General features: G+C 37.0%; 1 protein-coding gene across 11 annotated transcripts; it reads right to left on the bottom strand.

The window, feature by feature from the left end:
• Positions 1-390: 390 nt before the first annotated feature.
• On the bottom strand, positions 391-20,078 carry DYRK3 (dual specificity tyrosine phosphorylation regulated kinase 3). 11 transcript variants are annotated; one of them, XM_087929383.1, is made up of 5 exons: positions 19,941-20,075; positions 12,143-12,201; positions 7,893-8,008; positions 4,210-4,304; positions 391-3,147 (listed from the first exon to the last, which is right to left on the bottom strand). In XM_087929383.1, exon 5 carries the CDS (start codon positions 3,124-3,126, stop codon positions 1,576-1,578), a length of 1,551 nt encoding a protein of 516 aa, XP_087785509.1. In that variant the 5' UTR covers positions 3,127-3,147; positions 4,210-4,304; positions 7,893-8,008; positions 12,143-12,201; positions 19,941-20,075; the 3' UTR covers positions 391-1,575. The 11 variants fall into 11 exon arrangements, with proteins under 11 accessions (XP_087785509.1, XP_087785508.1, XP_087785506.1 ...); XM_087929382.1 differs by lacking the exon at positions 12,143-12,201 and having other exon boundaries at positions 19,941-20,078; XM_087929380.1 differs by lacking the exon at positions 4,210-4,304.
• Between the last annotated feature and the right edge of the window lie 14 nt (positions 20,079-20,092).

A 20,092-nucleotide genomic window follows, 5' to 3' on the forward strand; every position in this document is an offset into this window, starting at 1 on the left:
AAATTAAAAAAAAAAGTATTCAAGTAGAGGGTTCCTTTAAATTGTGCTACACAAATGAATTAGGAAATAAATCCCACTGAGGTCACTGGACATATCTCTAGAAAGACATGTGAAATGCTTTACACACTCAATGTCTGCTACTGCAATAAAATATTTTTATTTGAATCACCTTGAGGATGTTCGCAATCTAAAAAGCCTCAACAGTGATCAGTATTACTGTTAAGACAGAATTCTTAATTTCATATAATCTTACATGGCTATGCAGATGTAACAACCCAACTATCTGAAATAAGAGAATTAAGGCATTTATTTGGAAATGGAATAATTTATATATAAATGCAATAAAGGTTTTTGGTTCTGAAAGGTTAGTGACCATCAATAAAATAGCCATTCTTGAGGACTCTTCACATTTTCCTACCTATGGAGTATTATTAATAGATGTACAAAAATTGCATCTAATCTAGCATTTGTGACTTTAACTCATGAGAGTAAACACAGTAAACACAATAACAAGGGGAACCAAATTAATTTCTGTGATTAGCTGTTCTACAAATTATTAACTACAACATAGAATGTATTCAATGTGGAAGATGGAATTTAAATAATAGTTAATATTCAACTGATTAGTAACATCCAATGCAAATGGCTACCATTAATAATGATCCAGTAATTTTGCACCATATACCTAAATTGTATGTCAGGTCTGAGTAGTATTGTTTTGTGCTTTGCAAGTCTTCATAATCAAGATCCTGAATGGGAAAACCAAGAGGCAAGCTTATGTGCACTAGTAAAAATATTTTTATTTTCCAGTATCCAGATGCTGCCCGTTACATTTTCCTGTACAAAATATCTGAAGCACCCATCTTTTTGCATCTGAGATTTGAAAACAGCATTTTTCTAAGTTTATCCTTTACTAAAATTAACTTATTTTAATGCACAAGAAATTTTCTTAGAAATATTTTTATCTCCATTTGTGATCAATTAATTCAATTTAAGATGTTGGAATGAAGAATTAAAAACATTAAAATGAGAGTCCAAAAACTATTATCTTCATAGCTCTGGCTCACCACACATTTTTGGAAGGGGCTTGTCTGCAAGAAATTTGAAGGAGAGCTCGCAAATTAATTTGGAAACTCAAAAATCTTGTAGTTATATGTAGAAATTAGTACAAAATAACTCCTAAAAAACAAAAAGCTTAAGAACTTGTGCTTTCTGACCAGCATTCTGTAAGGAATTTACTATTATGTGCAATTGTCTTGAAATCACATTGCACTCAATTTTCTGGTTACAACTACCTGCATAAACAAGTGATTTTGTGGCTTCTTATAACGTTGCTCTAAAATCTGCTGTACATCATGTGATCTCACTAAATAAAACAAACGTATATAATAAGCATCCCATTCTAGCTGAAACAATTTGATTAAATAATTATAGCCCTTATGTTTTCATTCAATTTTTTTTAAACAAGTTTCAGTCTTCAATAATCTTTTCCCCAGGCCCTACACTAATCTCTTTGTTGTTCAAGGAGATAATAATAAACACAGAATATGTATCCTGGGAATATGTAATTCTCTATTAGCTGACCAATTTTGGTAGCACAGTACATAGAGGTATATTGGCATTTGAATCAGACATTAGATTAGCTCTCAGTTTGTTTGCTACCCCAACAACTGGGGGTAATCTGGAATTTATCCCTGGGAAAGCGCTTGTATAGTGAGCAATCCGTTTGCCTGAACTTTTATCCACGCTGGGAGGCTTAGGTATTCGTTTACAAATCCAAGGATGTCTTAAAGCTTGGCTAGGAGTCATCCTTGCAGAAGGATCCCAATTAAGACATTCTTTTAAGAACTCTATAAACAAAGAGTCATCACAGCCTTTTAATGCTGTGATCCAGTCCTTGTTGCCTGGAGCACTGCGCATTTTACCCCTTCGTGATCTGCTACCATTAAGAATAACTTTCCCATCTGCTTGAGTTGTTACACTGCAATAGCGAGGATGACCTTTGGAATTGATGAAGTTTTTGGCTCGCTTGGATTGGTCTAGCAATTTCTGTGGAGGCATTCCAAGGAGCTCCATCATACAAGCTAGCTGATCACCCTCATCCTCTCCTGGAAACAAAGGATAACCAGTCAGAAGTTCCACCAAAATACAGCCAAAACTCCACATATCTATGGGCATCCCATAGCGGCTTCCTAGGATAACTTCTGGGGCTCTGTAAAACCGAGATTGTATGTAAGTATAAACTCTTTGGTGCTCAAAACAACTAGATCCAAAATCAATTACTTTGATTCCACTTCGCCCTTGCTGTTTCAGAAGAATATTTTCAGGTTTTAAGTCACAATGTATAATTTTGTTTCTGAATAGCCCCTCCAGACATTGTAATATTGAGTGAGCAAATTTACGTACAAGCTGCACAGTGAAGCCTTGAAACTTATTTCTTTTGATCAGCTCATACAGATTCATGCTCAAGAGCTCAAAAGTCATACATATATGATTTCGAAAGGTAAAGCTTTCTAGCATGTGAATAACATTCATGCTGCCAGTTTTATCTTGCTTTTTGAGATGTTCCAAGATGCGTATTTCTTCTGCCGCTTGCCGGTGAAACCGTTTCTCATTGCGTACCATCTTTAGAGCCAAATGTTGGTGTTGTTTGTGATCAAACACTTTAGCTACTTGACCAAAGCTGCCTTTCCCAATTATTTTAAGTACTTCATATCGATATGCAAGATGGTCATGAGGTACATGAACGTAGCTGCCTTGTTCATCATCATATCCAGCATTGTTGGGGCCACCAATAACTCCCTGTCTTTTCTTTGCATTTGGACCCACAAAATAGATTTCAGGAAAATTAAATATTTCTTGTTGCTCATAGGCTGTTAATTGCTGTTTATATTGCTTCAGTGCTTGCTCTGCAGACTGACAACCAGCTTTCTGTGCTTTTATAGAACTACCACTATTTTTGATGGTGCAGATACTATCAGCGCTTTTATCTTTTACTGGAGTTGGAAATGACCTGTCAGAGCCATTTATTCCAGTGGACTGCAGAGTACTGCTCCTTCTATTTCCAGAGTCTTCAAATAATTGCTCAACTTTGACTTGGCTCCCAGTCAAAGGATGATCCTTCATGGTGATTGTGCTTGGAGTTACCTTTAAAGATGAAACAGAAAATCCTTAGCGTTCACAAATTTAACATTTGGGAATAGCAAGAGTCATTTAACTTCAGAAGAAATATGTAGTAATAAATTAATGTTTACATAAACCTGATATAGTAAAATTTGTATTAGCATGCACTAAAGTAGTTTTGCAACATCTACTCTTCAATCAGCATAGTAACAAGTAATGAAAGTGTAACTTGAAGCAACCAGGAACCTGCAAATTATGATTTCACTAGCTCAAAAAAAGCAAATTGCAGAAAATACAAATAACCACAGATTATGAATGAAATCTTTCCAAAAGGATTAAGACAGAATTGGTGAATAATTTGGTTACCAAAAATTCCGTATGGCTCTTAAATTAGTGCATTCCAACCTCTCTTTAATCTTTTATGAAGGCAGTTTGTATGTTTTGTATTCTAGAATACTAACTCACTTTTGAGCCCTGAAAAGAGTTTTGTTCCACGCACACAAGGAACTAAATATTTTCCCTACAAAACTGCAAATCAAAAATAGTCAGAAAACATTAAAAATTATTTATCTTAATTTGAAACAACTGTAACTTTGGATGCTCACTTCAGATTTTATTTCAATCTAGGCAATGTGAGCAATAGATTCCCAAGTAATGCAATGAAGCAAAGCAATGTCCTATTCTAAAAACTAAAAACTCTGCAGAGTAGATACCTTGCAAGTGCACTGAATGAATGAATGAAATGAGCCACTCTTACATGATTTGGTTAGGTAATTCTTATTCTGCAAAGTACACCTTGTTGAGTCCACAAGGCAGACTAGCATAAGTGTGACATACCTCATTGATTTTTGCAAGGCAACGACAAGGTATTGTACTAATTTATGAAATAAGTGTAAGAAACCCTGATACATCTTCTAGTTTAAACTTAAACTTCAAAAAAATGAAACCAAGATTTGCAACCAAATAACAGCCTTTATATAAGTCTGGGGTAGCCAGTAAAGAATGCTATCGTCTTCAATTTCTATAGCAAATTTTTACTCCCCCAAAAAGCAAATTAATAACTCTTTTGAAAAACTATTTGTATACCTTTTTCAATGAAATGCCAAAACAGTTACGACATTGGTTCAGAAAATGTAGTTTCAGGACACCAAGATCTGTATTTTACTGCTTAACTGCTATATCTGTTTGGAAAATACAGACAGTGTATTTTGAGACATACAACTTTCGTAGAAGTCACAGAAAATATGAGCCAGAGATTAGCATGTTAACAGATTCTTCAGTATCTATGGCTGAACTGAGCAGAAAGAAAGAGGAATGCTGTAAAATTTTGAATAAGATGGCCCCTTGCAGGATATTAATCCAATCCAATCAGCAATTCTTTATTAATTCAGAGTAACTCGGTTTCAAAGACCTCTATTTTCAGAAACATTTGATCTCCTAATGGACAAAGAATTCTGGGTGCAATTTTTGCATTTTGCAGATAAAAATAGAATAGCAATAGTCCAAACAGGAAATGAACCCGAACTGTAATTTTGTCCCACATGCAATACTTAGATAAAATATAAGCTAGAAAAAACTCTGGTTAAACATTACCAATCTATTTATATTTACATTACCAATCTATTTATATTTACTTTGAAGTAACACAGAATAATGAAAAAACAATTGGCAGTGAAAGAAGATATTCTGTAACTGACTAAATATAAAATGAAAGCAAAGTAGCTAGAAATTAACTCACACACGGATAACATTAGGGCTGCATGAACATGAGACTGTAGGATGCCTTAGACCAGGGGTATCAAACTTGATGTGATATATCATGACCTTTTCCCTTTGCTAAATTGGGGGTCGGCATGGCCACTGTGTGATGTACCCGGCCCACAGGCTGCCAGTTTGAACAACCCTGCCTTAGACTAAACTATTTTAGAAATAAAACCAGAAGCATTTCTCACATCTGTTCGTTGGGTAGTGGAAAATTCAGCCTCTAAGCTATGCTCCATAGAAACTCTATGCAATAGCTTATCTTTTATAATAAAAAGCAAGTTTCTTGTTTTCATATGGCAGACAAAAAGATAGCCAACTGCCAAAAAATATATTTGCTTAGTGTCCTGGAAATTCAACAGACTTGACAAGAAAATGACATGTAATTACTTCTCCAATGGAATGCAGGAAGGCAGGCAGGTGCCACAAGAAGTGGTATGGAGTACATGTGAACAACTTGCAACCTCTTGCCAGCTTCCGCACTGACTGTTTGTAGAAAGCCAGCAAAGAAGGTCCCAAATAGTAATCATGGGAGTGTGGTACATTGCAACTGTCATAATAGCAAGTTAGTTGTTTAGTTCTCAAATCACAATGACATGACTCTGGGGACATTGCAATGGCTGCAACTCTGAGGACTGGTTGTAAGTCATTCTTGTTCAGCACTGTTGTAACTCTGAATAGATGCTGAATGAGTGGCTGTAGTCTGAGGACTACTTGTACAAACTTTAGGACATGCCTGTGAGCTTTTTATATTGCCTATCTATAGAGGAAACACGTCCATGTATATGGTTTATAGTAAGTGGCAAATCTCTCGCTGATGTTTTCTTTCTATGATACACATATTATGCACAAAACCACCTCAATGATTTTCACTGAGTAAGTAAATACAAGAAATCTGAATTATAAAGCCTGATGCATATAGATTCAGGCCTCTTCATATCATCATATATCGATACTACTAAAAAAATCACTATATTACAGCTTGTCAATAATGCAATATTTATTCTATGAAATGTCTAAGGGCTTCAACTGACTTGATCCAATTTATAAGATTTGACGCACTGTATTTGCTTTTGAATCTCTTTGCCGAATTTAAATATCATTTCCCCCCTCTTAGTTATAAGCTTCTGAGAAGCAATTATGACATGCATGAAAGGATGCTAGAATTATAGAGGCCAAACTTTTCTTTCAATGATCAGTTATGCAACCATGTTTTGGTTTTGCTTGAATATTTTTGTTGCTTGAAAGTATTTGCAGAGCATCTTACTGTTATGGCTGTTGTCACAATTGGATATAATTGCTGCAATCTAACCAGTCCTCTCTAATAAGCTGACAAGATACATGACTTTGATTAAGACATATATCATTTCTATGAAAACAATCGAAGTGACAGAAGACATTACTGTTTCCAAAAGAAACGTTAGAAAATTCCTTTTTGTATTTTAAAAAACAAAACCAGTACATTTCAGTCCAGTAATTAAACACTTAGCGAACTGACAGTAACTCTAAGAATATTGAGTATGGAATGGTTATAGATACATAAAAGATGATATATAACTATCATAGAAACCCTTCTTTCTAGTAAAGAGATGCTCTCCAGTGCTTACTTTTTCTGCAAAGAAATATTTACTGACATTTTTCTAATTATTTCACCATAAAAAGTAATCACTATAACATTCAAAATGCAACTCTTTTCAAGTCTACCAATAAGAAAAAAGCTACTCTTGCCACTTATACCCTCATATTGAATAAATACAGTGGTTAAAATGACACAGGCATTAATTAATCCTAATATCTTGATGTTTACCAACAGGAAAGATTTATCCTATAAATGTTGAAAAAAATGGCTTTCACTTTGTCAATTGAGTGGACAAGCCATAAAGAGGCAAGGAATATATATTTTTAGATTAATGGTCTTGTACAATGAGAACTAGGATTGTGACATCTCTTAATTCAGATCACTTGTTTAATTATGTTATTCTCTTACCTATATATGCCTATTGTTATCAGTCCATTTCCATTATGAAGAACACTAACCCTTATGCTAAGGGGGGTGTGGAACCACTAAGGAAAGCAGAACAAAAGGAGGATGAGTCCCAGAAAAATCTATTTGCAAGGCTATATAATCCCCACTAAAACTGTGTTTCTCAAAAAATAAAGCTGGGCCTTATTATTTTTTGTTCCCTGATAAAACAGCTAGGCTGCCTTTTCGGGGGTGACTTAATTCCCACCCCCCCACATGCACCCTCGCCTAGAGCACCCTGCAGGCAGCCATGCCTCACCAGCCGCTCCTAATGGCCAATCATGGCGGAGCAGCACAACTGCCTACCCTGCCAAGCTCCTTTGTTGCAGACCCAGGTATGGTGCTGGCTGCAGGCTGGGTCAGAGGGCAGGCGGCGGCGGCATGTCGGCCTCGGTAGGGCATTTTGTGTTACTATGTTGTTATTAAGAGGTCCTCATTTAGAGACAATGGTTGTTATACAAAGCAGTTGCTAAGTGAAACTATGACTTTGCTTATAATCTTATTTCAGCTTTCCTTTGCTTTACACACCTACAAAGGTCATAAATCCTAGGACTGGTTGCAAAGTTACTTTTGAATCATCATTAACTGAAAATGATTGCTCTATGAGACAATTGTTAAATGAGAACTACCAATAACATTTTTAATCATGCTGAATGGTTGGAAAAGATAGTACAGACACAATATTTAACTATTGCCTTCTGCTGATATAGTTGTACTTGTTAGAGTTATGCAGTGGTTCAGGCTGTATTTGGAAGAAGTTCCTTAATGTACAAGAGTGAATGCAGCATCTCTGTGCAGCTTGTTAAAGCAGCCATGAGATCCTGGAAACAAATGTATAAATAGCCACATTTGCACAATAAAGCAGCTATTTGGAATCAAATCAGAAGCCCTGCATAAATTTAGTATTAATATTCTGGTTTGTTAAAGCATCTAGTTTGTGTTATCCCAGCAGTAACAAAACTCAAAAAGCAGGAAAATTACTTACATTAGATCTCCCTAGTGAAGGAAAACCAGAAGGGGTGCATTCTTCATTTGTAGGTTCTGGATATCTAATCTGATCTATTCTCATATAAGAGTCATATAAGCCATCTCCAAACCTGGCTGAAAATAACAAAATAATCAGTAAAAATGAACATAAATTCATACAAGCATTGTTTTAAATTATAGGAACCATCCTAAACTCTTACTGGAATCCTCCAACAAACTCCAAAGTCCAGATGATGTGGCTGCAGGTAATTAGAAGGAGCAACATTTGATTTCCCCCCTTTTTTCATAAAAAGGGAAAAAACTAAAATGAGCATTGTGCATGTACAATTCTTTTTTGTTTGTTTGTGTAATAACAAGGGACAGGAATATTACTATTTAGTAGATTTTCACCTTTGCCTAATCTGTCCTCCTACACTCACTTTGGGGAGGTACCATACTCAGGACTGTCTTAGAAGCCAGCAACATAAACCTGTCCAATATTGATTCTTTTCTGTCTTGCGAAGAGAAAACCAACAATTCTTGTAGATTATTGCAATGCTCCCAAGTAATACGGGACTCCACCATTAAATTGCTCAGAATACCACAACCACTATTTATGAGCATAGAATCATGAGTTAGTGATCAATTTTAAAAAATTCATCTCAGCAGTATCTGCTAAAGAAAATATATAGGTGATAGGATGTATCTATGATTTGAAATTGGATTTCTTTGAAAGTAAACTAAGCTGCAATTGTCCGTAGCAATCATGAATCAGTGTCTGTTGACTAAATTAGGAAAATTACAGCTTCAAAAATAGTTTGAAACTCAAGACACTTAATACTGACTCCTTAAAACAATAAACTTACTGAAACTTAATACAGTAAGTATATCCATCACATAATTATCCATCCAGTTATAATTCTGCATAGGCTTGCCTGGAAATAACTCTGGTACAAAGTAGTCCTACCATACCCATGGCTTGATGGGCTTTTATTTCCCTTGGAATAAAAATAGCTTGCCTTCAACATTAGCCAACTAGGAACATGAAGGACATTGACTTGGCCACATTTATGACTTGCCTGAATTCATCCAGCTGGACACTGTAAGACAAAGAATACTGAACCAGAGAGGCTACTAACATGAACCCAGCAACGTTCTTATGTTCCCATTGTTTGCTTCAATGTAATAATGCATTGAATAGTTATATTATTTTGCCTTGTTCTGATCTGTTGAGTAATGCTCAACAAGTAATGCTCCAACCAAGTAAAGCTGAAAATTTTACTCCATGACTTCGCTTATTTACAAATGTTTGTAGTGCAAACAGAATCTGGCAGAAATTAACAAATGTTGCGTTTTGTTTCTGAAACTGTTATTTTAAAAAGTTCTAAGTGCTCCAAAATTTTAAAACTGCCTCTAACATGAAAAAGGAAGAGTTCCTGAGCTTTCGCTTGCTTAATCACAGATTTAAAAAAAAAACTTGGATTACAAACAAGTAAATAAACATTTATGGTAATTACTGCTGACTGGAAGGAATGCTCCTTGCCTTCCAGTTAACAGTTTAAAAAAAAAACATGAAGCAGGAGCCAGCTAAGTTATTACCAAAGGAAAAATCTTTAAAAATTTCCTTATGCGTTGTTTGGCAGTGAGTTGAAATAATCTGGCCTGCTTCTCGAAGTCACAGCGTACACCGAATATTTCTAGTAACCTAGACCATTTTGGCTCCAACAGTTACTGTACTTCATTTCTACCGTTACACACGTGAACAGTTTAAAAAAAAGGCAAGCGTTACAACATCCCCAAACAATAAAAACCAACGTGGTTGCTACGGTGGGGGCCATCGAAAGGAGCACCAACTCCTTCCAATTGAGGCTCCCTTGTCCGTTACCGTTGGAAGGATTGGGGGGGGGGCTTGTTCATGTGATAGTTTCCCATCGGTCTCTCGAGGAAACGGTGCTAAAGATGTTTCTCGAGCCTCTCTGGTCTACATTTTTGTCCATTATCCCCAGTTGAAAAAATACAGTACAGGCACCGGGCTACGGTGCAAGTCCCATGCGCCATCCTCCCGCCACGAATCCGGCAACCGGCCGTTTTTCTCGCTCCGATCGTCCCTTTTCCCCACGTGGTCCCGCCGCCGCCGCCTCCTCCTCCAAAAGTTCCAGCCCTTCCTGCGAAGGACACGTGCGGGTCGTAGCCCTGGCTCCTCTTCCTCCCACCAAGGGGCAGGGTGACCCCCGCCCTTAACTCTACATCCGATTCCCTCAAACGCGCTTCCCCTTCCCAGACCACCTCCACCACCATCCTGTGCCTGGGATGGCCAGGCTGGCAAAGGATGGGCAGGAAAGGCTTGGCTCCAAAGGAAACAAGGGCTCCTTGGTGCTGTCTGAGCTTGGCTATTTTCTTGCAGGCGTTTCGTTGCTGTTTCACTACTCAGGGAGGAAACGGCACTCTTCCTTTTACAAGCCCCCTCCTGCGCGGCACCAGCGATCTCCCACCAGCACACCCGCCACACAAAAATTCACTTCTGGTAAAAAGAGGCCTCGTCTCTGCAAAGACACGCAAACGGCTGAGTGTCTGGAAAGCAGGAAGCCAGACAGCCCCAAAGCCCAGCCACGAAAAGCCCGGAGGAGGGAAGGACCTACGCCCGCAAGGAACGGAAAGGGGATCCAAGGAGAAGACTCAAGGAGCCCCCTTAAGCTTCCCCCATTACCTGCCGAGAGGGGATCTTCCGACTTCCTGCTCAGCAGCATCATAACGAGCAGGATACCGGAGGGAAAGCCCCTGGGCCGTACGCCCCATCACCGTGTACAGGCCTGCCCGGTCCCCAGATTCCCCCGCCTTCGGTGCCTGCAGCTGCTTCTAGTATCGGAGGTTGTAGTCGAGCAGGCAGGGACGTGGTAGCGCTGAAAGCGCGGTTGCTAAGGGAACGTCTGCTTGGGTCGTTGTGCGCTTGCGCGGTGGGGGAGGGGCTGAAGCGAAGGGGAAGAACGTTCTCTCCCCCCCCCCAAAACATTTCTTCAGCGACCGAAGTACAATGTGCTTGAGCCAAAGCGACTTTATACAAAGCGTACAAAGCATAGGGATCTGTATTTATTTTGCCTGAAGACAATAGGAGACCTTCCTACCTTCTTAAAGATGCCGTTGTAAAAGAATACTTTGTGAATTGGGACCCGAGAGAAAGCCCGTCGAAATAAATTAGCATTAACTTCATAAAGGCTAGGGACGTGTAAGTGAGCTGTGCTTTCTAGGACTTGATGTACTTGATCTGTTGCAAATTGACAGATATTTATGATTCCACAAAACTCTTAAGCTTTGCTGGAACAGCCAAATCCTGCTACTGCACTCTGGAAAAAAATATCTAAATGCTAATAAATTTTAAAACACTGCTTTTGTATAAGGAAATGCTTGAGAAAGTGAGGGTGGAGAGACATTGAAAAACATATCAAGAAAATGGGATGGAATGGATTGAGAAACAGTAGCAACTTCCATTAAGCCTTTCTCCCATTTTTCCAACTTGCCTTTTCAGCAATTATACATCCATTTTCCCCTTAAAACAGGAATGAGCAAATTAGGTTGAATTCCACTTCCCGTTAGCCCTCTCCAGTGTGACCAAAAATATTGTACTTCATGATAATTAATGTAGTTCACCAATCCCTGGGATTGCTGCCTCAAAAGACCTGGGATGGCGAAATGTTTTTGTTTGGACCTCCAAAAGGCTGAGAAATCACAAGAAACAAACACTCTTCAGTTTTCCTTTGATGCACAAACTCCATACATTCTTGTGATAGAACATTGCCTTGGGCTAAGTTTGGCTAATTTTATTTAGTACCTTGCTTGTACCTTACTTGCCCTGCTTGATGGCCAGAGAATATGATTTATATGAGAATATATATGAGAATATGATATATAATGAAATGTTTGGAAACCAACCCACAAGCTAGGAGAATGAACCTTCACTCTCAATGTCCCAAAGATGTTTTTCCAGGAGACGAATTTTGTCTCCTGAAAAAGTACCTTTGGGACAACCATGACTTGGATGACTGAGAATCTCTATAGACTTTACCCTCAATATGATTCTGGAATATATTCTGGAATATATAGACATGTTAATAAGGATATAATCTTCGGGCATAATTTTGGTTTGATAAATTTTATTTTGGAATTTGGAGGTTCTCAAGAACAAGAATTATTAAATTACTTGTGATTATTTTTATTTGGTGTGAAGAGTCATTGTCATTTGGGGGAGAGTGATTGTTTTCTGTAAATCCTTACCTTGAAAGTATAGAATTTCATATGTATTTCATAAGCTCCATTTGTGTCTTCTTTTTAGTCTGCAATGAAGGAAAAACCTAACCATTAAATTTCTCAGAGCTTCCTTGGGTATCACGTTTCTTCCTCTTGGAGAACTCCCAATGGGATATTTTTTTAAAAAAAATATTATTCTGTATGTAGATTTTTAAAAATAGTTCGTACTAAAGTTCCTTCTTAATTTAGGGCAGTCTTGATCTCAACTGGGCCATTATATATTTTATTTACAGTAAGAAGGGGTTATACATATGTGCATAAAATGTAGTTTTAAAATTCATTCCAAGAAGATTGGGATGAATTGGATCAAGAACATATGATACCAAACCATATTTAATCTAGCTCCTAAAGTCTTTAAACTACACTCCACAACCACTCTAGAGTTAAACTCTACTGACTTTAATGGAATTTACATCCAAAATAATGTGCACAAGGCTACAGGTCTAAATTATGTTTAGAATAATTTAACTCTGACAAGGTAGATCTTGTAACATAAAGGGTGTCTGTATGTATTGTGTGTGAATAAACACTGCTCAAAAAAAATACAATGTAACTCCAAGTCAATCACACTTCTGTGAAATTAAACTGTCCACTTAGGTAGCAACACTGATTGACAATCAATTTCACGTGCTGTTGTGCAAATGGAATAGACAACAGGTGGAAAGCATAGGCAGTTAGCAAGACATCCCCAATAAAGGATGGTTCTGCAGGTGGTGACCACAGACCACTTCTCAGTTCCTATGCTTTCTAGCTGATGGTTTGGTCACTTTTGAATGCTGGCGGTGCTTTCATTCTAGTGGTAGCATGAGACGGAGTCTACAACCCACACAAGTGGCTCAGGTAGTGCAGCTTATTCAGGATGGCACATCAATGCGAGCTGTGGCAAGAAGGTTTGCTGTGTCTGTCAGTGTAGTGTCCAGAGCATGGAGGTGCTACCAGGAAACAGGCCAGTACATCAGGAGATGTGGAGGAGGCCGTAGGAGGGCAACAACCCAGCATCAGGACCGCTACCTCTGCCTTTGTGCAAAGAGGGACAGGAAGAGCACTGCCAGAGCCCTGCAAAATGACCTCCAGTGGGCCACAAATGTGCATGTGGCTGCTCAAACAGTCAGGGTGGTATGAGGGCCCGACGTCCACAGGTGGGGCTTGTGCTTACAGTCCAACACCGTGAAGGACATTTGGCATTTGCCAGAGAACACCAAGAGTGGCAAATTCCCCGCTGGCGCCCTGTGCTCTTCACAGATGAAAGCAGGTTCACACTGAGCACATGTGACAGAGTCTGGAGACGCTGTGAAGAATGTTCTGCTCCCTGCAACATCCTCCAGCATGACCGGTTTAGCAGTGGGTCAATAATGGTGTGGGGTGGCATTTCTTTAGGGGGCCACACAGCCCTCCATGTGCTCAGCAGAGGTAGCCTGACTGCCATTAGGTACTGAGATGAGATCCTCAGACCCCTTGTGAGACCATAGGCTGATGCGGTTGGCCCTGGGTTCCTCCTAATGCAAAACAATGCTAGACCTCATGTGGCTGGAGTGTGTCAGCAGTTCCTGCAAGACGAAGGCATTGATGCTATGGACTGGCCCGTCCGTTCCCCAGACCTGAATCCAATTGAGCACATCTGGGTCATCATGTCTCGCTCCATCCACCAATGCCACATTACACCACAGACTGTCCAGGAGTTGGGGGATGCTTTAGTCCAGGTGTGGGAGGAGATCCCTCAGGAGACCATCCGCCACCTCATCAGGAGCATGCCCAGGCGTTGTAGGGAAGTCATAGAGACATGTGGAGGCCACACACACTACTGAGCCTCATTTTGACTTGTTTTAAGGACATTACATCAAAGTTGGATCAGCCTGTAGTGTTTTTTTCCACTTTAATTTTGAGTGTAACTCCAAATCCAGATCTCTATGGGTTGCTAAATTTGATTTCCATTGATAATTTTCATGTGATTTTGTTGTCAGCACATTCAACTATGTAATGAATAAAGTATTTAATAAGAATATTTCATTCATTCAGATCTAGGATGTCTTATTTTTGTGTTCCCTTTATTTTTTTTGAGCAGTGTATAATGCTTGACCTAAGTTAGGTTATTGCCTTTTTAGCACCATCCCTACAGCCAAAATTGGCAACTAAGTACATCCAGTGGTTCATTTTTCACTTATCCTTTAAAAATGTAGCCCTTAAATGTGTTAAAGTTCTAATAAATTAAAGACACTGGCTTTTAAAAGCCAAGCCATCCTGACCCTCCTCCCATTGATAATAATCCCAAGTCTCTGCAACACACAAAGACCAAAAACAATCTTGAAGAAAAGAAACGTAGTCCTCAGCTCCCAAACAGTTGTCCTTCCTGGTTCTGGGCTTAGGATAGAAGGACTGGAATGTGTTGGTGCATTTCTGGATGCTTTACAGTAAATTAGCAAGGAGATTTAAGACCAAATTCATTAATAAAAATATCAAAAGAACAATTTTCCTTTCTAAATGAGAATACTGAACATAGAACATTTGAGGAAAATTTAGGACTCAGATTTTAAATTGTCCTTTAAATCGAGGCAAAGAGGCAGTCTGTTTCCTTAACGTGAGTAATGCACATATGCACATGGAAAACCATTGTTTTATATCTAAACAAACAGCCTTGGCCCCTTCTGCCTGCCCATTTCCACATCTAGACTCTACTGATTAACAGGCTATAAATAGCAATTCAGTTATTTCTGTCAGTAAAACTATATATAGTCTTATATAGGAAGCAAGACTTTAATGCTTCAAACACCCTGTCAACAAAAAGAATTCTCACTTGTGATGCTTTTTTATAATAAAAGCTTAAACATTTGGGAAATAGTATTTATTGGGGTTTTTCTGTATTAAACTGTTTTATACAGTTGCCTTTTTTATTAGGGAATTGGTTGTGCCTCAAGGGCAGATTAACAGTTGTGTTCTTTAGAGCCATCTGGTGCTATTAACAAGTATCACAGAATGTACATGCTATTTTACCAAGAAAAAACAAAATATTTTTTTTAAAAAGATCATTCTGCAGATCCTTAATTATGGAATTTCTTTTCTTTTAATATTTTGAGCTACTGCCCAAAATTTTTTATTTCAATCTACACATACATAACAATACTTTAACAGTGTGATATCAATATATCATACATTTTAGTATAGGCAAAATTAATAATACCAATCATGTCTCTCAATGTTTGTATTCACATTAAATCACAATCCTACAATGCTTATTTTCAACCTTTCAATACTCTCTCCAAATGCCTACCACCATATCAATTAAACATACCTAATTTTTTTAAAATAAAGAATTCTTATTTGGCAAGCAGTGCAGTTCCAGGTTTCACATCTCAATACAAATATGACCATAATTACCTATTCATTTTATTTGTTTAATTTCATATTCCATCATCCTTATTATTATTAAATATTAAGCTTATCTTATCCAATTCCAATTCATGTTATATCTTTCCATTTCTCTAAGTATGTTCTCCTATTCTTATTTTACAATGTTATTTAAAATTCTCATCTCATTTCTATATTCATTTATTCAATTCCAATTCATGTTATATCTCTTTCCATTTTTCTTAGTATATTCTCCTATCTTAAGTTACAATGCTATCTAGAATTCTCATCTCATTTCTATATTCATTTCTCATTTTACTTTTCCCTGTCACATTTGTCATTTTATCCATCCTTGTCTATGAATATAATTGTCCCCTTTGGTTAATAATTTGAGCTAACCACCTTCATTCTACCTGAATATCAATCTCCCCATTTGATATATAACACATATATATTTTCCTCAGATTCTGCATTACATTTTAATACCTTATAAATCATCTATACATTATAAAATACTTTTCTATTTTCAATATATTCTTATACAACACATCATATTACCTTGCGGAATCAATTATGGAATTTCTTGAAGCAGTGTTATTACTGAATTTTAATATTTTTTATCTTTTATCATTTTATAAGAAACAATACTGGATGACTAGTGTCACAGGATGATTCATTGACACTACAATATGTGAGTCATGTCCAAGTGTTAAGTATTTTCATATTTGTTCATTGAGAATGTAATTGCGATGTGTTTTTTAGTATTTTTACCATAGGCTAAATAAATATCTTTCTTAGACTTGGGGCTGTACTACCAGTATATCTAATAGTGTATCCATTTTCTTTGCTTCTGTGGTGAGAAGTTTAATTGCATTCAAATGTATATTGTAAAAAATCTTTGCTGTTGAATGAATGCTTTAGGTGTCTCCTAAGTGCCACAGAATTTCTTCAAATGTAATTAACTCCACTAAAACAGTGACTTTCTGCAACTTCCAAAGAGTATTTCTTACTTTGCAGTGATAATAACATTCTTTTTAAAAATGCATTATTATGACTCTCTGCAGGGAATTACAAGGTTGTGAAAGTGATTATTATTATCCTGATAAAGTTCTCTATTCCCTTTCTAGAATTAAAATCATTTATGGTTTTTGGAAGAATATATTTTTTTTTCTTGGAGGCATGCTTTTAGTGTAAAGTGAGCTTTTTAAATAATGTGAATTCCTCAGTAATTACTTTAGTCCACCTCTTTTTAAATGCTTTGCTTGATTCAGGAGCCAGAGCACAAAGATTATTTATTATTATTAATTTATTTACCTGATAAATATAAAGACTAACAAAACATTTTTTTAGAAAAAGCAATAGGTAAAAACATATCCAAAATAAGAGGTCATACATACATACATTATGGAGTGAGAGTTTATAAATCTTATAAGTGAAATAACATTCAAGGTGTTATGTCCTTTAAAGTCTTACATTGCATGGGGCCAGATTATCTATGGAACCATCTTTGCCGCATTACATCAGCCCATTCACCCAGGCAGGGAAGGTATGTTGCAGATGCCATCAATTAAAGAATTCTGATTGATGGAGTCCAAGAAGAGAACTTTCTCTGGCGTTGCTCCCACCCTTTGGAACATTCTCCCCTGCCACAGAAATGAAGCGGGCCCCCATTCTCCTGCCTTTTGGAAATGTTTGAAAACATGGGCTCTGCTGTTTTGCTTGAGGCAAAACAACACACAGCTGTGGGACTGGGTAGTGTTCAGAAGGCCCTCTCCCTATCTTTTAATTCACTTTAATGTTCAATTCTAACCATCTTTCCTTTAAAAAAAAATTATATACAGTGTTCATATTTTAATATTTTATTTGCATGCTGCCCAGAGTCCCCCTGTGAGGGAGCTACATGGTTTCTAAATGTGATATTTTTTTCAGAATTTCCATTTATATGTGTTTTCATTTTTTCTTCCATTCAATCATGTCCAATTCTCAAAGACTGCCTGGATAAGTCCCTGTACTTTTCTTGACAAAGCTTTTCAAAAATGGCTTGCCAATCACTCCTTCTTAGACTGAGAGAAAGTGACTGGCCCAAAAGTCATCCAGCTGACTTCTTGCCCAAGAGGGGATCAGAACTCACTGTCTCCGGATTTCTAGCCTGAACCATGACTCCAAACTGGTTCTCACATGTGTTCTTATAAAGCTGTTAATCCAAAATATCACAAATCTTTCTAATTATTGTGCAACAGATTGTAAAATTATATTGCTTTATCTCCACAAGTATATTCTTTGAAAATTAGCATATTTATTTCAATTACCGTGTCATTCCAATTCCAAGCAAAACCCAATTACAAAGATGGATTCAGACTGAAACTAATTAAATTATCTTCATTATGATGTGATCAGGATTATATTAATGATTCATCTGGGCAGCATGCAACAGATAATGATCTAATAAGACTTGACACTCCTAAGTTAATATTGAATTTTACAGTGCTAGTATTAATTTTCAAAACCAGAAAGTAGTTTATGCAAACCGTTTTCTTTCCAGTAGGTCATACCCTAGAATCAACCATACAGTCTTGTTCTTTCCTCTCATCCTTTGAAATATGTTTGATGAGTACAAGAGATATAGCCAATAGCCATTTCGCAGGGAGCAAATAATAAAGCTATCAGAAACTTTATTGGGTTAATCAAAGAAATTATCTTTTTCCACTTTTGAAGATGGATTCTCTAATACCCTGAAATCATTTATTATGGTTAGTACTGTTTTATTGTGCTTTGATGTGGTTGCCCTTTCTATTATCTAAAGATATTTGGAAAGGTATAACATGCAATTTAAGTAAATACTAATCAAATGTTTATGCTAGATGCAGATGGTTCAGTATATTTGCAGGACAGCACTGTGCTTTTTGTGTGCATATATGTATGCACACACGTTCAGTTAGTCTACACACCTGGCAATTAGTTGGACTAGTCTTTGCAAGGGTTTTTTGGAAGAATTTTCAAAAATCTTCATTTTGCTACCATCTTTTTAGGACTGAGAACGAATGAATGGCCCAAAGCTACCCAGCTGGTTTTGTAACAAAATTGTGACTACAACTTAGGATCCTTCCAATTTGTTAAGTCCCTATCTTTTATATGCTATTTCTATTCCACGTGTATCTTGTGCTACTATCTGAAGACTTAGATTTTTGAGGTTCATGGGATCTGGAATCTAGTACTGCCATTGGATGCTTGGGTAGATGCTTCATATCTCATTGCACTTTAGAGTGTTTCAAACATCCTAGGACTGCCTAGAGAAATAAAAAATTAAAGCCCCTGTTATCACTAGTCTATAAGTAACTTACATAATTTTTTTTCAGGGAATATTTTCCCTTGGATATTGAGATGGTGGCAAATGTGATTAATAAATAAATTTTCTAACATTGCTATCAAATAGTATGATGAGGCATGACTGCATAACATATTGAACCTGGCTCCAAAATAACAACTAATCTTCTAAAAATTAACTGGGTTCTCTCAGTCCACTCAGAATATTTAGTTTAGTTTGTAAATTAGGGTAAACAAATTTCGAATTATATATGGGCTGTCATTGTAGCTTGTGACAAATACAGTTGAAATCACTAACTTAGGATAATCTTATCTATTTATAGGACTGCTCAATCAAAAATAAACTTTAAGGCAGTCGTGTGAATTCCAAACACTGAATAAAATACTCAAATAAATCGAAATCCTTCTTACTGTATAAATGCAAGCTTAATAATAGTAATATAAAGATAGGTGGATAAAAATGCCAAATCTAAATAATTGATTATGTGATCATCTATTATAATAATAACACATTAATATGCTGCCCAGTGCCCAACTCTCTGGGCAGCATATAAATTTAATAAAATTATCAACTACTACGACTATTTGGACAAATGGTTCAACACATTTCATTGACATTCTGGTGATCTAAATTTCTGATGATGTACAAATAATGTCTGGTCCGTAAGCCAGTTTGGTCTAATGGTTTCTACATTACAACTTACACGTTCAAGTCCTGCCTTAGCCATAAAAGCCAGCTGGGTCACTTTGGGACAGTAATTCACTTCCAACCTAATCCACCTCACAGTGTTATTGTGGGGAAAATAGGAGGAGGAATATTTGCCGCCTTGAGTTGTTTGTAAAAATAATAAAAGCAGGATATATGTACATTTATATATAAAATATCAAATATAATACACCCATATATTATTGTTATATTACATTATATTGGTTATAATAAATATATATACACACATATACATATATACATGCATATATGCACATATATAATAAGTATAAATATAGTATAGCATAATATATGTGTTCTCAGATTCTCACTGAAGTAAAGCTTAATCCTCCTTAGTTCCTTCAAACAGGTCATGACATAAGTTTCTCCTACCAATTTCAGCAGAATTAAACGGCAGCGATTCCAGAGACTCGTCTCGACTCCTACTCCATTGAAACAGGGTAGCCGAAGGCTAAGCAAATTGGACTCCGCCGGAAGTGTAACCGATTCTACTGCGGCATCTTTGCTGCTGAGGTCACCAGAGC

Source organism: Pseudonaja textilis, chromosome 3 (genome assembly GCF_049901715.1).
Source record: "Pseudonaja textilis isolate UNSWEBS1 chromosome 3, rPseTex1.2, whole genome shotgun sequence".
Lineage (NCBI taxonomy): Eukaryota > Metazoa > Chordata > Lepidosauria > Squamata > Elapidae > Pseudonaja > Pseudonaja textilis.

Bases quoted from the DNA above. Each gene is read 5' to 3' on its own strand.
- DYRK3 (XM_026715599.2), bottom strand. From the start codon at position 10,669: ATGGGGCGTACGGCCCAGGGGCTTTCCCTCCGGTATCCTGCTCGTTAT. The intron at 8,005-10,580 runs GTAATGGGGGAA...ATTTTCAGCCAG, and splicing joins GGAAGATCCCCTCTCGGCAG to GTTTGGAGATGGCTTATATG. The intron at 3,148-7,892 runs GTAAGTAATTTT...TCATCTTTAAAG, and splicing joins CTTCACTAGGGAGATCTAAT to GTAACTCCAAGCACAATCAC.